The 18,393-nt window shown below is 33.2% G+C and overlaps 3 protein-coding genes across 3 annotated transcripts in view; all 3 read left to right on the top strand.

The window, feature by feature from the left end:
- LOC126716772 (uncharacterized) overlaps nucleotides 1-1,249 on the top strand; it is a 55,334-nt gene extending 54,085 nt beyond the window's left edge. Inside the window, exon 2 of the mRNA XM_050417754.1 lies at nucleotides 970-1,249. Within this exon, the coding sequence (XP_050273711.1) occupies nucleotides 970-1,115 (146 nt within the window). The 3' untranslated portion in view covers nucleotides 1,116-1,249. The remainder of the gene's footprint in view (nucleotides 1-969) is intronic.
- LOC126716769 (uncharacterized) overlaps nucleotides 1-18,393 on the top strand; it is a 77,571-nt gene that overhangs the window by 54,988 nt on the left and 4,190 nt on the right. The gene's annotated exons all lie outside the window — the stretch shown is intronic.
- The window catches only part of LOC126716771 (uncharacterized), a 74,182-nt gene that overhangs the window by 491 nt on the left and 55,298 nt on the right, over nucleotides 1-18,393 (top strand). The gene's annotated exons all lie outside the window — the stretch shown is intronic.

Genomic DNA, 18,393 nt, shown 5'->3' on the forward strand with positions numbered 1-18,393 from the left:
ATTTGGTTTTAGTTCTATGATTGATTGGCTTATCAAATTTGCTACTGTTGACTTGGAAAAGATATTATAGTTGCCACCAAAATGATTTATACTTCATGTTAACTTAATTTGCCCCATTGAATTGCTATTCTTATTGAGCTTAGTTCAGAGAATTTGTTAATTGACCATAAAAAAAAAAATTGATATAAAAATATAAAAATTTGTTAAAAAATTAGTTTTATTTTTTTCATAAATTTTTTTAAAAATATAGTTTCTAAAACATTGCCTTAGCGCATCTGTTAAAATTTTCCTTTATTATATGAGTTTCTTTTTATGTACAGGGAACACGTACTGGTTTGAATTAGTTCAACATGACGAACCTCATACCACAATCAGTCCAGTCAAAAATGGGTGTGTATGACTTTGAAATAGGAGGTGCAAACGTTAGGGTAAGCATAGTTGATAATCCTGCTTTCGTTGATACTAAGATGAGTGAGTTAATATCTTCATTACTATATCCAAAAAAAAAAAAAAAAAAGATCTTCATTACAAACTTCAGAATGGCGTTTCTCAAAAAAAAAAAAAAAAAACCTTCAGAAAGGCGAGTTGTTGGACTCGACATTAAGTTTGTCAAAACTGATGGGAATTTAAATAAAGGTAAGTATTTGATTCTTTGTGTTGGGAGTGATTGCTTGATGATCCAATTACCCGACTCGGAGAACATATCTGATACCCTTGGGCGGTTTCTGTCTAATGAGACTATTTGTTTTCTGGGTACCGGAATTAGCAACATAGTTTCAGAGCTAGGCAGCTTTTATTTTTATCCAAACGGACGAGGCCAAAGAGTAGCAGGGATATTGAACGGACGCCTTATACTAAAGGAAGCAACGGAACCTGTAAATTTAAAGACAGGTGTTGAAGTTGGCTTTTTGGCTGCTAAAATTCTGAAGAAACCCAAAGTTGAGAATTATGGATTAGTAGAGTTGGCAGGTGAAGTTGGAATGGATATGGAGGAACCAATTAGTGAATGTCCTGACTGGAATGCTAAGGTGTTCTCAGATGAAGATGTCAAGTATGCAGTGCACAACGCCTATACTTCTTGTGTTATTGGGAATAAGCTCTATGATATGCTCTAAGCGCCATCTTGTCTATGGGTTTGACTGCTTTAATTCTGTGTTGTTATATATGCTATATATGCTAATGTTGCATGTGATTTGTGTAATTCCGACTACTTTAATAAAATTTCTGGTTGTGTTTGGTTTGTCCTAAATCATACATAATAATTTATTCTGCTTCAATCTTCTCATCGAGAAAGGTCTCAAAATTTCTGAGTTGATAATTATTTGTCTGGGAATTTCTCCAAAATTGTGGAACAATAGAAATTCAACTCAATTGAAATTTTTAATGAGTGTATCGAATCATCATTGATTATCATTTTGACAACTTGAAAATTCAACTTTTGTAAGCTAGTTTTGCACACAGTAGATTGTCAATGTTTGTCTCCAAGTCTCTCATATGGACATGCGCCAAACTATTTCTCTTTCTCTATTCCAAAATCAATTTTGGAAATTATATTTCAACTTGCCTTCACCATGTATCACTTTACTCAAGGTTAATTAAATTCATTTTTTTAATCTATTTTTGTTATATTTTATACACGAACCATGATATTTGATTCTGTGTACAAAATTAATTTTAATTTTGTTAGTATTAATTTATTGAGTTATGTGTTGAATCTGTCTTCATTTGAGCAAGTTGAGACTAATAGGTGATTATAATAAAGTTGTAATGGATTAATAGTACTTGGTAAATTAGATTATATTGTTAAATGCATTAAAGTTTATATTATTTTTGCCCCATTTATAATTTTATTTTGTAGATAATGTTCCTTTTTATTTGCAAATAGTTTTTAATTAGAAGTGCATTAGAAAATATCAATTTGAATATGATAAATAGAACTATTTGAATAGAGAACTATTTGAATATGTATGATAAATTTGTTACTTGGAATATTAAAATATGAGCCTAAATTTATATGAAAGCTCCAAGAATTCATTAAAAATAAAATGTTTAGAAAATAATGAAATATGAAAAGATCACCATGAAAATAATCATAACGATATCCAGGCTTTTGATATAATCATTCTAATTTTTTTTTTTTTTTTCCTAAATGCATGTCACAAAAATTTCATTAAACTGCGAATGAAAAATGTCGCTAAATTACAAGATTCATTATCTTTCATGTGAGTTAAGAAAGTAATAATAGACTATTGACACGATAAATTCTACTTAGTGTTTCATTAAACAATATTTTAATTTGTGGTATGAACAAAAATAAACATTGGCGGAAGTTTTAAGGAGCCTGAGCCAATAAAATATTTACTTAATAAAAACCAAGTTTAAGCAATCACTGATAACTTAAACTTCTATGAATTCTCTCAATTGAACATGAGTTTTACTTGGGTTGGCATAGAATCAATATACCATATTCTTACTGAACTTCCATCATTTGTAATAGCATCAATTCATTACAATCACTCACCCTCCTATTCATACTTTTACCTACCATATTTAGCAATTAAATACAATCTATACCATGATTTTCGTAAAAATTGCTGATATTTTGCTGTATATTTTCCTGATACAATCTATACCATATTCTTACAGAACTTCCATCACTTGTAATAGCATCTGTTCAGTACAATCACTCACCCTCCAAGGCATACCTGTCTGCGCATGGTGTATATTTTGCTGCTCTGCATACCATACATGGATTCAAAAGTCGTTAGATCAAAATGGTATCAAATTAGACAGTCATATGAGTCATAATAGGCCTAAGAGTCCCATCAAAAAGGCTGCACTCCCTGTATAAAAAAGCTTCATCCTCGTTATAAAAAAAGTCCAAAATGTTATGATAACAATTGGTTTATATAAGTTTAGCAAAAAAAAACAATTGGTTTATATAATGAAAAAGAGTTTGTACACTATTTTTTCCGTATCTAAAAAGTTTTTCAAAATATAAGATCAATAAGATGTCTAAATAGTTTAGCGAGCGCAGCCACACACAGCATGTAAATGTCTAATTATCAATAACGAATATTTTCTCTAATAGCTTGAAACTTCAATTTTTGTACACCATTATCCTACTTTGTAAGTTATCAACATTAATTACCTATAATCTCTTATATGACCACATACAAAAATCTCCCTCTCTCTCTCTTAACTCTAAAATAAAATTTGAAAATAAGATTATAGTTTTTGTTAGGACATATGTGATTCATGTTAGGAATATATGTCAACATTTTATGTAATTGGCTAATCCTTTGACAAAACGCACTTTACTTGTAATTGGATAGATCTAGGATGTATTTAATGCTTCAAGAAATAAGGTTTCAAGTTCAAGTGTTAAAGCCATATAAGTCTGTCTAAGAATCAAGTAATGAAGTACCAGATTTTAAAGCTCAACAGTTGGCTCAACAGCTAGCATCTATCGAGGTTTAAAAGCTGCAGAAGCTCGTGGCTCGACAGCTAGCTCGATAGATGGCTATCTATCGAGGTTTATGAAACTCAGTTTTTCAGGACTGTTTTCATCCAATCCGTGAGTGTATGTTTGGGCTTTCTTTTCTCACAACCCTAAACATATATAAAGATTATTTTAAGGGCTGAAAAAGGTGATACAAGTTGCACAAGAGATCAATTCCCCAAGTGTGAAGAAACGTGTAACTGGAAACCTAGTTTGCCATAGTTCTTCTTTCTCTTCAAGAAGCTGCTGTGTTTGTACACCATAGGGTTTTGTGACCAAGCAACTTTGTTAGGTTCTAAAGACTTAGGTATTTATGTATTTAGAACTCTAATGTGTATTGTTGGCAAACCATGATCAAAACAATGTGTTTAGAAGTGTTTTAGTCTTGCTCAAAGTTGTATATTTTATGTAAAGTTGGAATCGAGCTAATGCAGAAAGAATTATGCATTTCGGCCTGGCTCGATCGATCGAAGCTTAGGCTCGATCGATCGAATCTCGGGCAGAATGTTTTTTTCTGCAGATTTCCAACTCAGCCCTAGTTGTTTAAAACGTTTTAGGGTTTTCTAATTTGTCCCAAGTATAAAAGGCAAACCCTAGCCATGTTTTAGTGTTGCTCATATTGCGGTTTGTGTAAATCTCTTGTAAGATCTAGAGGAGCTTTCCTTTACACAAACTTAGGGTTTTCAAGGAGAAGATATTTTCTACACTTTAATGATCAACTCGATTGCTGCCATTAAAGTTTAAAGAAAACAAAAGCGGGTGTGCTTGTATCTGGTGGTGAATCCAAGAAAGAAGGAGTCCGTGGATTCGAAACTTGCACGTGGTCGTGTCAGTAAATTCTACTGGTTGGTAGCAATAAGAAGTCGAGCGTGGGGGCTTATAAGTCTTATTGTATGAACTTCGATTCTTTCAAGATAGTGGATTCAAGTTTACCTTGAGGATAGCTAGGTCAAATCCTCCCTAGGTTTTTACTGGTTTGGTTTCCTGGGTGATTATATCTTGGGTTATTTATCTTTCCGCTACTTTGCATGATATAATCTTTGTAATTGTGATAACCTAGTTTTGTTAAATTGGACTAAGTAACAACTTGGCTAATTACCTAGGTTAAATCAATTGTGTTTTAAAGGGTCAAAAAACCAACAAACTTCATGGTTTTCATCGTCTAGATGAACTAAAGAACTTTGCAACCAACATCCTTCTCAAGTTGGTGATCAAGTCGCGTACTAAGATCCGTGCAATTGGTTAGTCACGTACTGGGAGTCGTGCATTGAAAATGAGAGATTGTCACTATAGAACAAGTCCAATTAGGTATTGGGGTAAGGGTTCAACTGTAGGTTGGTATAAGGTACTGGAATTTCTTTACTTGTAACCGCTTGTTTTGATAATAGGAGTGATGACCTTATAATCACCCGATGGGGTTTTTGCTGTGTAGGTTTTCCCCATTCGTAAACAAATCACTGTGTCAATTTATTTTCCGCTACATACTTAGTTTAATTGTTGATTTGTTTATGCTACCACGCGCTTTACATGTTAATTTGATTAATTAATAAACTTGGCTAATTAATCAATTAATTTATCACAAGGGGTCAATACATTCTTGGCCTATCAATTTTACTTAACCATATTTCGTTTTATCCAAGATAAAGTAGACCTCTTTATATGTATATGTATATATGTATATATAAATTTTAAACTTGAACAATGATTTTGATGCTCTCTATAAAATTAACTTTGGTTAGTTTTAATTCATTAATTTATGTTTCTAATTCATCAAAATAATATTAATTTTATTAGTATTAGATAATTTATTTAATTGATATTTAAATATAAAATATTTTATTAAAATTTATCATATTAGATCTCAAATTATATCGAGCTAAACTATATCCCTTATGTGTAAGTCTTACACATATGAGATACACATATATTGAGAGATCTTTATGACTATCTCATAATATATTTTACCATGAGATTGATGTGTATGACATGGCAACAAAATTAAACTCCAAAAAAAATAATTAAAACTAAATAAAAAAGGCAAATTAAAACTTTTTTTTTTTTAGAATAATCAAATGTAAACTTTAGAACCATATTTTTGTAACACTATCAAGATAATATAAATTCTAATAGTAAAGAAATAAATTCAATACATTGCCTAAGTTAATAGAGGCTCTCCATTTTCCAATATAGGGAATGTTAATTTGGTCTTGATTCATTTGATCACTCAACTCTATGTAAATTAAACTCCATCAAATTCACCTAGGCTTAATGCATTTAATTCCTAGAAAATCCACTTAGACTTAGCCTCTCTCTCTCTCTATATATATATAAACATCCCCATGTAAACAAGAGGCATTATAAAAAACTGGGTACATACAGTTCTACAGTAAAAAATGAGTATCTATAAAATTGAAATAGATGGCGCAAAGGATAAAGCAAGTGTAATTAATGATTTTCGTGTGGTCAGTTGGAAGATTGATGAATTAAGGTATTTGTTACAAAATTCATGAAGCTTTGTTGTAGGTCTCAACATTAAGACTATATATAACATAACCAACAAATCTTACTAACTTGAAATGGATTGAATGGACCGAACTAGACCAAATTGGATAAAAATGTCCGAATTGAACTGAATTAGATTGAAATGGACCTTAGCCATGGAATCCAAGAGCTTGTGAGGTAGAGAGAGACCTTCCTTAAGTTCTCCTTTTTCACCTCTCTTTCCCATCAAGCCTCTTCAAGGAAGCTAGCTCAAGACCCTCTGGTGGATCAAGACGACTGACGAAATTTACCGCACTTCTTAGGATCCAATTCCAGTGAAATCCGCAACAAAGCTAGCACCGGAACCCGTTGCTTTTGTGGGGTCAACTACTTTTGATATAGAACTGGAGAATCAAAAAGTGCTTTTGCCTCTATCTCTAATTCTGGAGGGGGCTCGCGATCTCTAAATGGATCTACTATAGCTACTCTCAATATGCTTGGGACTCCGCCTCTTATGGATTTGGGTCGAGCGAGATGATATGCTGAAATGGGTGCTAGCTTAAACCGCCATAGAACGAAGCTTAGACGTCGCCCATATGCTAGAGATTATGTTGGGTTCACCCCTTCACTACAACCTGGCTTCAAGGCCTTTCCTTCTCATTAGCTTAGCTTGGCTTTAGGTAGATAAATCCCACGTGACTCCTAGTATTTATTGTTTGTTGTGATTTGGTCAAGTAACAAGTGTCCGCAATCCGTATAGTGTACTTTGACTTGAGTCACCATGGCTACATAGCCCTTCTCATTCTGGTCTTGGATTTACAGATTAGCAATTACTTAGAAGTACATTTTGTGCAACAGCCCTTCCTATCTGATAGAAAAGGATCCCATGATCATGAACCGATCTTACCTGGGAACGCAAATCCCAAGTTTGTCTATGAAGAGCAGATCTAATTATATTAGTGTCTATAATTAACTTAAGAAGAGAGGCGGTGTCCTCACTAAAGGGCAGATCTATCTATATAAGCAATTCCCCATCTTGGGATTACCTACCCTACCCTACCACCTATAGGCGGTCATTTGTCCTACAGCTGCCCGAAAAGGTATTGCAGTGATCTTGAATAGGGATCCTACAACGATAAATAAAATCCCCATAAAAATACCACTAGATCGAGCACCAGTGATTTCGTATCCAGTCAAAATCTTGGCTAATTGATCGAAGTGGGTAGCTCCAGTAGACCCATAGATCATGGAACAAATAGGGTGGGTAGGCCCAACCACCACACTACACGTATAGACGTGAACCCCCCTCGTTACTGTACGTGTGACTCTCACCGCATACGGCTCGCACAAAGACTCCTAAATCCATCTCGAGCCCTTTATTTCACCTCTCCTCTCCAATCCTTGATCAAACTTGCGTTCCCCAGGCGCTATGAAATAGCGGGTCTTTCCTTCGCCTATCGTATGTATCGGCTTGGCTTCATCCAAAACCAAGGAGGCATTCTGGCAGGCGCGTGCGTGTAGGAAGGCCAACCACTACATAGTCTAAATGGACCGAAATGGATCATATTGGACTGAAGTGAATCAAAATGGACCGAATTATACCAAATGGACCTAAATGGACCAAAATGAGTATTTATTATCTCTATCTCTTGAAGTTTATGAAAATGACATATGATTCTCTAAGTAGAACTAGAACGGGACCCTTCAACCTGGACTTAAATATTACTTTAGCATATAGATATGAATACAGTAATGGAATATGATTTATTTTAGGGTGAGTATAAACTAAAATTAAATAAATGGTGTCTCCGCCCAAGCTATTTGAATTATATGTATTTTCTATTATAAATTATATTTAGGTTCAAGAATGTGCAAAATTTTGGTAGTGAAAAGCAATGATTCTATCATGATTGGTAAGTTACAACTAGTTTTGAGAATGTATACAAGTATACTACATTATATATATATAGATATATATATATATATATATATAATTACATATTAAATGATGACAAGGTCGTTGCTAATGTAGCTCAACAGAAATATAATAACAAGAAATATTACATTTCAACTTTTAGATATTATATAAATAAAATGTTTTAAGTGCTATTTATCACTTTAACAAAATAAATAAATAAATAAATTGTAATCTACCATATAGTTGTTGTATTGACTCGTACGTTATGCAATACACTTGGCCCAAACATTATACTTTTCCATACAATATTTTGCAAGCCAATACTACCTCATTAGTTTCAGCGTTTGAACAAACGTGAATATCATCATATTCCCTAACCAGCAATGAATAAACAGTTCAAGCCAATAAATCTTTATCAAATCTAAAGTTGTTACTCGATAGGTATGTTTAACAACTATATTCAGCAATACTAAGCACAAATTGAAATGGGCTGAGTTATTTGGGAATCAACTCCATGTTTAATTAAATTTTTTTTTTTTGCTACAGAACTCCATCAAATTCACCTAGACATGAAGCAATTAATTCCAAGCAAATTCATCTTGACTCGGACTGTATATATATATAAACATCCCCATGTGCAAGGGCATTTCTTATGAGCCTTCTTTATAGCAGTTTGAATTATTTCAACATGATAAAAAACAGCATACCAGCATCTCTCCTCTCAAAAATCGGTGACTATGAAATCGAAATAAATGGTGCAAAGGTTAAGGTAACTGTAGTCGATGATTTTGATGTGGTTAGTGCTAAGATAAATGAGTTAAGAGTCTACATTACAAACTTTACCAAACCGTGTTGTTGGACTCGACGTTAAGAGTATCAAAACCACTAAATCATATGAAGTCCAAATGCTGCTCTTTTTGTTGGGACTCGTTGCTTGATCATCCAATTATGCCACTTATACTCTACTCCATCAACTCTCAAGAAATTTCTGGCTGATGAGACTATTTGTTTTCTGAGTACAGAATTTGAAGAAAAGGTTAATAATATTCTATTTGGTCGATATGGTTTAAAATGTAGCTCAGGCGTTGAAGTCATTTATTTTGCTTCAAAGATTCTAAAGAAAGCCAACATTGAGAAGTATGGATTAGCAGAGTTGGCCGGTGAAGTTGGAATGGATATAAAGGAACCAATTGGTGAATGCCCTGACTGGAGTGCAAGATTGTTCTCACAAGAACAGATCAAGTATACAATCCACAATGCCTATATTCTATTTAGCCGAAATGTGCCTCTAGTCTAAGCATCTAAAGCCATCTTGATAAAGGATTTTACAGCTTTTTTATGGTACTTGGGTTCTTGGTTTCAAAATATTTTGAATAAATAGTGAATTGTGTTTGGTGGGACTCTATATACGAGAGCCTTGTATTAGGTGTGGTTTCACACTTTCACTATAATAAATGTCTAATCTCAGCACGATTGATTTGATAAATTAAACTCCAGACACAGATTTCTTCTTTTCCTCTTTCTTTTCCTTTTTTTTTTTTTTTTTTCCCCTTACTAGTTACTACAATTCGGAGGAGAGGGTTGAACCCCTTATTCTTTCTATAGAAAAGATTGGAATAATCTTACTAAACTACAAGACTCGTGATCTTTTGTGTGAGTTAAGAATGTTATAATACACCATTGACACTTAGTGTCCGTTCTACATCCTATAATTTGGGTAACTTATTTGCTAAAGGTGAGACAATAAGATAAAAGTCAATTTATTAAATAAATAATAATACTTTTGTTGTTTATTTGGTAAAAGATGAGACAAAAAAAAAAAAAAAATTTAGTTTCCTGCCAAATGGACACTAAATCTAATAATATCATGCACTAAAGTAAAGCACATGAGATACCAAATTCCACCTACCACACTATAGGTCTATGAAAGTTTCTGGGTGTCTTTTAAACAAGAAGTGAAATAGTTTGGCTAAAGGATGAATCACTTCCTTTCATAAAAAAATAAAATTAACTAAAATAATAAAAAAGTGGAGCATATTTAACGTATTCTAGCATGAATAACTTCAAATGGCCCTTTTCTTTGTTATAAAAATTGACCACATTTGTTTTAGAGATTTGAATGACCCATTGATATTATAATTATATATAATTTTGTAAAAGGGAAACAGTAGAAATTAATTTGATTTTTTTTCTTAAGAAACGAAATTATATTGATATGGTTGCAAGAACTTGAAATTTTTTTTTTTTTTTTTTTTTTTTTGTTGAAATAAAAAATTTAATAGCATACAATTTAATTAGTTTTGTTAAGGAATCAAAATCAAGGTAGGCAATACCATACCGGTATCGGCCGTACCAGCCGGTATATACCGTACCAGTATGTATACCGGTATCGAAATATCAACGTTTTGTACCGGTTTAAATACCGACCGTACCGGTCATACTGGCCAATTTCGGGCAATACCGGCCGATACCGGGTGTACCGGCCGGTACCAAAAAAAAAAAGTTTTTTTTTTTTTTTAAGTTTTGTAATTTTTGAATTTTTGTTATGGCAGAATGGTAACTTATTTGCATTAACTTATTAGTATTATTTGTTTTCTTAGTATGCAATGGTAACTTTTAAGCTTTCTATTTTTTATATTGTGTTTTTTTTTTTTTTTAATTGATACTAAAGTCTAAAACCATGAATAATTAGTTCTGGATTGAGGAAATGTTTTATGGTAAACTTTTATATTTATTATAATATATACACACACACATACATATATATATATATATATATATATTGTTAGAGATATATATTAGACATGTTAGCCCAATGTAATAGGCCCAAGCCCAGTCCTGCTTGTATTAGTAGTTTTGGGTTTAGTCGCCTATATATACTCATGTTATGACTCATTGTAACACAGATTATTGTACTACACTCTTACATAATAAAGATATAGCTCTTAAGGGATTCTTTTGTGAATGTAGGCCAACAAGGCTGAACCACATAACCCTCATGTTCTCGGTGTTCCTATTCTATGCTTCCCCTTCCACATCCACTCTAGCATATACAACATGATGTATCAATGCTAATATTTAACATAGTATCAGAGCCAAACTTCGTTCTTGGCATCAAACAAACATCTCTAGCAAGTAAAGAAGATTCTCACGTGCACATCACCATCAGAAGTCACACATGTTTGTCTGCTGGATCTAGACTCCACGGCATCTCGCAGCCACCATAGCTCTATGCTATGTCAAAATCCAACAACCAAGCAATTCGTGCCTCTCCCTATCAGATCTGTGCACATCAAGCCTTCGCCTAATGAAACCAACAAGACAAACGTGCTCCACGGCATATCCCGATCAAAACCCAGGAACCTGACCTCCAATGGCAACCGCACGTGCCACCACGCGCGGACAACGTCTACTAGAACTCTCACACGCACCGCCGAAGATTCTAGACTCCCAGCTCAGATCTCAGCCACACACGCCGCCAAGACGATCTTGTCGTCCCCCGATCCACTTGGCCTGAGAATCTGGTAATCATACGAGGTCACATGCGCTGCCTGGGTATCTATCTTGTCACCACGCGCTGGAACATGCCGTCACGTGCCAAAGAACAAATGCTGATGTCATCAGGTGACATCATCATTCCACGTTAGCATGCCACGCACGCCCTAGCCACGTCAACGACACGTCATAGGATGACGTCAGTAGCTCTGCTGCCCGATCCGTGACCCTACCCAAAACCGACCCGGACCATGTATCCGTTGACTTTGAGCCTGGACCAGTTGACTTTGACTTTTGTTGACCTTGACTTTTTTGGGTTGACCTTTGACCAAAAGTCAAAATTTTCCGAAAGGGTCTATCTTACTCAGTTTTTCGCGTAGATTCCGATTTTGGACTCCGTTTCTACATTTAAAGCTCCAAAATTGGTCAATTGACACATTCTTCATTGTGGTTTCTTCAAAGGCATTCTTCAAGGCAACTCTAAGTGATCTTCTCATGCTTATCCAATCTCAAGCCTTCATCGAGCTTCTGTCTTGAGTTTGAGGGAGGGTGTTAGAGATATATATTAGATTTATTAGCCCAATGTAATAGGCCCAAGCCCCGTCCTGCTTGTATTAGTAGTTTAGGGTTTAGTTGCCTATATATACTCATGTTATGGCTTATTGTAACACAGGTTATTGTACTACACTCTTACATAATAAAAATGTAGCTCTTAAGGGATTTTTCTGTGGATGTAGGCCAACAAGGCTGAACCACGTAACCCTCGTGTTCTCAGTGTTCCTATTCTATACTTCCCCTTCTGCATCCACTCTAGCATATACAACATGGTGTATCAATGCTAATATTTAACATTTATTTATTTGTTTATTTGTTTATAAATATAAAAAATAGCAATAAACCAGAAATGGTACACCGGTATTGACCGGTATCCGAAATATATCGTACCGCTGGCCAAACCGGTACAGTCTCCAGTACGGTATTGACTCTTGATCAAAATATAGGATAACGCTTTAAAAATGTGCCTTACGTAACATAATTACAGTCCTTTTATATATGTTAAATACTAAATTTTACTTGAAAATAATATTAATTCACCTTACATATATGCAAAAAAAAATTCAAAAGTTCCAATTATCCACTCTTATAATTAGTATGCCGTCAATTGCAAGAGGCATGCACTGGTGATAGATACATTTATTAATGCCAAGGTTCAAGAGGAACTATTTCTAAGGATTATTATTATTATTCATTATTTTTTATTTTTGTGATAGTTGTAATATGCTGTTAACCTTACATCTCGAACCCTTTCCTCCTAAACATTCAAGCACTTTGTACATAGAGAGGTGTAAATAGCCAGTTTAACATCTCTTTCAACTATAAAATTTTCATTATATTGATGTAGCCTTATATAGAGTATATCTAGATGGCATTGGTCCATCAAATATTGGATTAGTGATTTACCAGATTTGTATGGTGCCTCTAGAATGAAGACTAACAGGGTAGGGCTTGAATATAACGCAGTAAGCCTTCAATCGGGTTTGTAAATCCATAATTCTTCATCTTTGTCTCATTCAAATTATCAACATTGTAGAGCTTGTTTAACAAATTAGATTGGAAGATTCAATTCTCTCTCTGAGACAGACTTTTTTTTTCAAGAAGCCCACGATGTTGGCTTGCTAAACTTGTGGTACCAGGTATTGACCATTGAGCAATTAAGTATATCGCTACTGCAAGAGCCTAGCTTGTAACTCAATTGGTTTGCACTTCTTAATATTTCTAATTGAGACATCTAGAGTATAAATTCTTCTTGCTCCAATTATTGATTTATCAAAACAAAAAAGAAGTATGCCCCTGCTGTTGCCTATGCAGCTGTTTATATGATTTTCATCAAGTATGCCATTAAAACTTGATGAAATGCACGTGTTACACGAGAAAACTAAACTTTAGTGCCACACTTGTATAACTAGATATCAAAAGTTTTAGTGTATATATTAAAATTATGATCTTTGGAGGTTAAGAAGAATAATCACAAATCAATACCTTGCCTTTGCCTCAATATATAAATCCCCATGCAACTATGCAAGTGCTTTTCTTACTATAACTCTTGCAAGTACAAGAAGCATTGGTTTGAAGATGTTCAACTTCCACAAATTACGGCACTATCTTTTAAAAATGAGAAGTGCTACATCCATAACATTTTTACAACAAACCATTGGTGGTTAATTATTATTGGTTCAAATTTGAATTTAGCACTGAGATTACTTTTTTAACCCAACAATAACAATCAGTAACAACCTGTCATTTAGGATTTGTTATAAAAATGTTGTAAAATTGTTGTGGACATATCATTTCTCTTTAAAAAATGTATATCGATGTATGTGTATTTGCAATACACGGTGCAAATTTAAAGTTAAGTTTATTCAATAATTTTGCTGTGGTTGATGCTAAGGTAATTAAATGAGTTGAAGTCTTCATTGCAAAACCAGATTTAAGGGCCAAGGATGACAATTTCGTACCATACCAATTGGTAAGGCTGGTTTTTATAGTTCCAATAGATAGATCAGTACATAATACTAATGTTTCGTACCAATTCATATACTGGCTATATCAGACTCATTTTGACTATACCGAAAAATATATCAAATTTTGGCCAGTAAATGCATACCGGCCAAAATTAGACAAATACTTTCCTTTTTATTTTTCTTACCTTGATATCAAATTTTTCCCCCATTATCAGGATCTAATCCCTTTCTTTCATTAGTTTTTTAGAGGATTCATGACAAAGATGCTAAAATAGCTAAAATGCATTTTAGCACACAAAACACTAAAAACCCACTACATTAAAGGTGCCAAAAATCAAATTATGTTCCTTTCACACTTATTGTAACTGGATCCTGGATGGTAAACACAAATATCTTTATATATATATATATATATATATATGAGATGAGTTCAAGTTACACCTGATGTAACTCTTACATTTTCTAAACCATTGGATTTAAGTAAATCAACGGTCAAAAAAATGCACTCATTAATGCTGATATTCTGATAAGGATCTCATTTATTATCCTTATTTATAACATTCCATACCTATCTCTAATCCCAAAAATAGGTATGTTTTTCTCTCTGCTCTCTCTTTCTCATCCACTACACGTTTCTCTCTCCTCCATTGCTCTTCCATCTCCATTTTCATAAGGTTCCACCTCAACAACCACATAGAATCCGATGAATCAAAAACTCGAACTAATTAAACATAAGGCTGAAGTAAATAACTTAATCATACGTTGTTGGTTTCCCAGCTTTACTAGGTGCTTGTTAGGCATTATTAGTGCGAAATTAATGAATGTGCTTATGGTTGGCGAGATTGGGAGTCAATCAAACCTTTGATTTTGTGTTGTAGCACTTGTTAGGTTATCTTTCAAATCTGAATGATGTTTTATGTAATAAACTTTGTCCCAAAACTCTTTAGTTTTTAATGCATTTCCTTTCTACCAAAAAAAAAAAAAAAATTGGTCATATTTTCTGTCATAGGCACAGCTTTTAAGTTAATATGTAAGAAAATGACAAATAGTTTTGTCAAATAATTGAAATTGCGCCATTGCTTTCATTGCAATAAGACTTATCCAAGTGAAAATCAATAAGACAACTCTAGATCTACGGTTCTACCCCCAATGGCAACTAGCTTGAATCTTAAATGTTGCAAAGTGAAATTTGACTTCTTTGCCTATATCCCTAATTTCCTAAGGCCCTAAGAGCATCTCCAGCAAATTCTCCAAAATTTTGTACTGTTTGGAGAATGAGCAGTAACATTTAACTTTTATTTACCCACTTTTTCAAATACACTTTCCAACAGATTCTCTATCACATTCTCTATCTCATTTAAATATTATTTTTTCATTCATTGTTTATTCTTTTTTTAATCATCATTTATTCTTTTTTTAACAATTATATTTTTCAATGAAAAGTGTTATGTTCACAACATTTTACGCAATACTTTTACAACAAAATTTATGTGGAAAGTTGTTACTAGTTCTAATTTGAACCCACCACTGAAATTATTTTTTTACTCGCCAATATTAACTAATTACAATCTGTTACTTAAAATTTATTGTAAAAATATTGTGAAAATATTGTGTTAGTATTTTTCAATTATAATTTTTTATTTTTTATTTTATTTTTCTTCCTTTCATTTCAGTTTCATCCAGACACATTTCTTTTCTTTTTTTTCTTTTTTCTTTTTCTTGTTTTTCTCCTCCACGCAAGTGTCCAGCCCCCTTCTTTTATTTTCTTTTTCACCTCAAGAACATTCTAGCATCTCACATTTGCTTCACATCAGAGAGAGAGAGAGAGAGAGAGAGAGAGAGAGAGAGAGAGAGAGAGAGGCTGGGTCAGATCGAGGCCGCCGAAAGAAAGAAAGAAAGCTCGTCCGCTGCCCCATCGCCGGTGGAGATCGAGGCCGCCGAAAGGACAAAGCCGGTGGAGATCGGCGTTCACATGCAGCACTACCACGTCCGCTGCCCCACCGCTGCTCATCGTCCTCCCCACCACCAGGCTGGTCAGATCGGCTTGTTCTTTTTTTCTTTTTCTTTTTTTTCTTTTTTTTTTTCATATTTGCTTGTTTTGATTCAACTTTATTTTAAGAATTGGATTTTGTTTTGTGTTTTGTGTTTTGTATTTTGTGTTTGGATTATGTGAGAAACGGAGAGAATGAGAAAAAAAAAGAAATTCGGAGGAGAGAGAAAGAATTAATATAATAGTAGCTGTGATAATTTTTTATGCTGAAAAATTGATTTGGAGTTGCTACAGTGTTCTCTAAATTAAGAGAAGTACTATAGCAACTTCAAAAAATTTTTTGGAGAATCTGTGTGTTTAGAGAAGCTATTGAAGTGTGAACAGTAGTATTTTTTTCTGCTAAAAATAGAGATAGAGTGACTGTTGGAGATGCTCTAATAAGTCCATAGCATCAACTGCTCCACTGACTAGTCCAATAGTCCCATAACGGGATATGATTCATATATCTGATAGAGTACTTTTGATTCATCATACATCAGAGTAATCATTTTACTTCCAATCTCGTGCACTAAAAGTCTCACTATGCAAGAAATCATCAATGCCATTAGGTTCACACAGCTGGTATGGCTCTCACACTCAGAGATGTCAATCACAATCTAATTTTTGCCAGTTTGCTACCTTCAATATGTGGTTGTGGAGGTTAGTTTCAATTTTTAAGTTATTTACTTCAGCCTTATGTTTAATTAGTTCGAGTTTTTGATTCATCAGGTTCTATGTGGTTGTGGAGATGGAACCTTATGAAAATGGAGGTGGAAGAGCAATGGAGGAGAGAGAAACATGTAGTGGATGAGAAAGAGAGAGTAGAGAGAAAAATATACCTATTTTTGGGATTAGAGATAGGTATGGAATGCTATAAATAAGGATTATAAATGAGATCCTTATCAGAATATCAACATTAATGAGTGCATTTTTTTTACCGTTGGATCTACTTAAATCCAATGGTTTAGAAAATGTGTAACTCTTTAAAGTTACACCAAGTGTAATTTGAATCTCTCTCTCTCTCTCTCTCTCTCTCTCTCTCTCTCTCTCTATATATATATATATATATATATATGAGAGAGATAGATTTAATATACAGTAATTTATGTCTCATAAATCGAGAAAGCTTGGGGAATTATTGTTTGTGGCACTGTGGCATATAGTGTGCATGTTACATGAACCGCTCAATATGGATGAATGGATAGGCTAGCATTTCATATCCATGATCTTGAGGCACCAATCAATGCTCTTAGTGTGTCACTTTCCTAGTGATAAGTTACCATGATTAATAATTGAAAATTTTCATTTTAAGTTGAATTGTTAGGCTAGATAGGGGTAAAGTATAGAATCTATTTGGACATGGGATGGTTAATTCCTAGTTTAGGACAGGAGTGCTCAATCCATAGCACTAGTGGCTCCACATTGAGTCTAGGGTGGTCTTGACCACCCAAACTTGGGAAAAAAAATTATCATATATAAATCTTATAATTTTTTTTTTTTTTTTATCCTTAAAAAATATTTGGGATCACCCTAAATTTTTTTAGGCTCAACATAATTACACTTTGGACAAAATTTGACAATAAACTTGATTGTAAACTAAGGCTATAACTCCACTCAAAAAAAAAAAATTACGTGAATTTTGACAAATCCATCATTGGATAACATTTTCTTTTTATATCTTTCATACTTGCAAAATTTCAAGAAAATCAAATATTAATAGATATATCATCAATCAAATTTTTAAATTTTGAGTTTTTGTAGTCTAAAATTATAAATACATAATAATTTTATGCATCAAATATTAAATAACATCTGATTGACATGAAATGCAATTCAACGTTTAGATTTTGAAAAGGAAAAAGTTTAATTACAAAATTAGTTGTAGCCTAAGGCTATAACTTTACTCAATATATGTTTATTGGTGGTGAATTTTGACAAATCTACTATTGGGAATACATTTTCTTCTTATATCCTCCATGCTTGCAAAATTTCTAAAAAATTAAAGGCCAATAGCTATATCATTAATAAATTGTTTAAATTGTAAGTTTTTCTAGTTCAAAATTATGTATAAAATATAATCTTACAGATCATATAGTAAATAATACCCGATTGAACACAATATTTAATATGTATATTAAGAGCGTAAAGAATATGTATTTCAGCAGTTAGATTTTTAACATATGTAAAAATGTCAATGATATTAAGTAAGGTTGTCTCCTTAGATTACAACTAATTTTGTAACTAAACTTTGTCATTTTCAAAATATGTAGCAATGTTAATTTGTTTAGTGAGAGTTATAGCCTTAGGCTACAACTTAGTATGTAATCAAACTTTTCCTTAAATTTTGTTCCCCTTAACAATATATTAAGTCTTTACAAACAAAAAGTTTCTCAAAAAAAAAAAAAAAAAAGTCCTTACAAACAGAAGAGAAAGCCCAAGAAAATTT

Source organism: Quercus robur, chromosome 3 (genome assembly GCF_932294415.1).
Source record: "Quercus robur chromosome 3, dhQueRobu3.1, whole genome shotgun sequence".
Taxonomy (NCBI): domain Eukaryota; kingdom Viridiplantae; phylum Streptophyta; class Magnoliopsida; order Fagales; family Fagaceae; genus Quercus; species Quercus robur.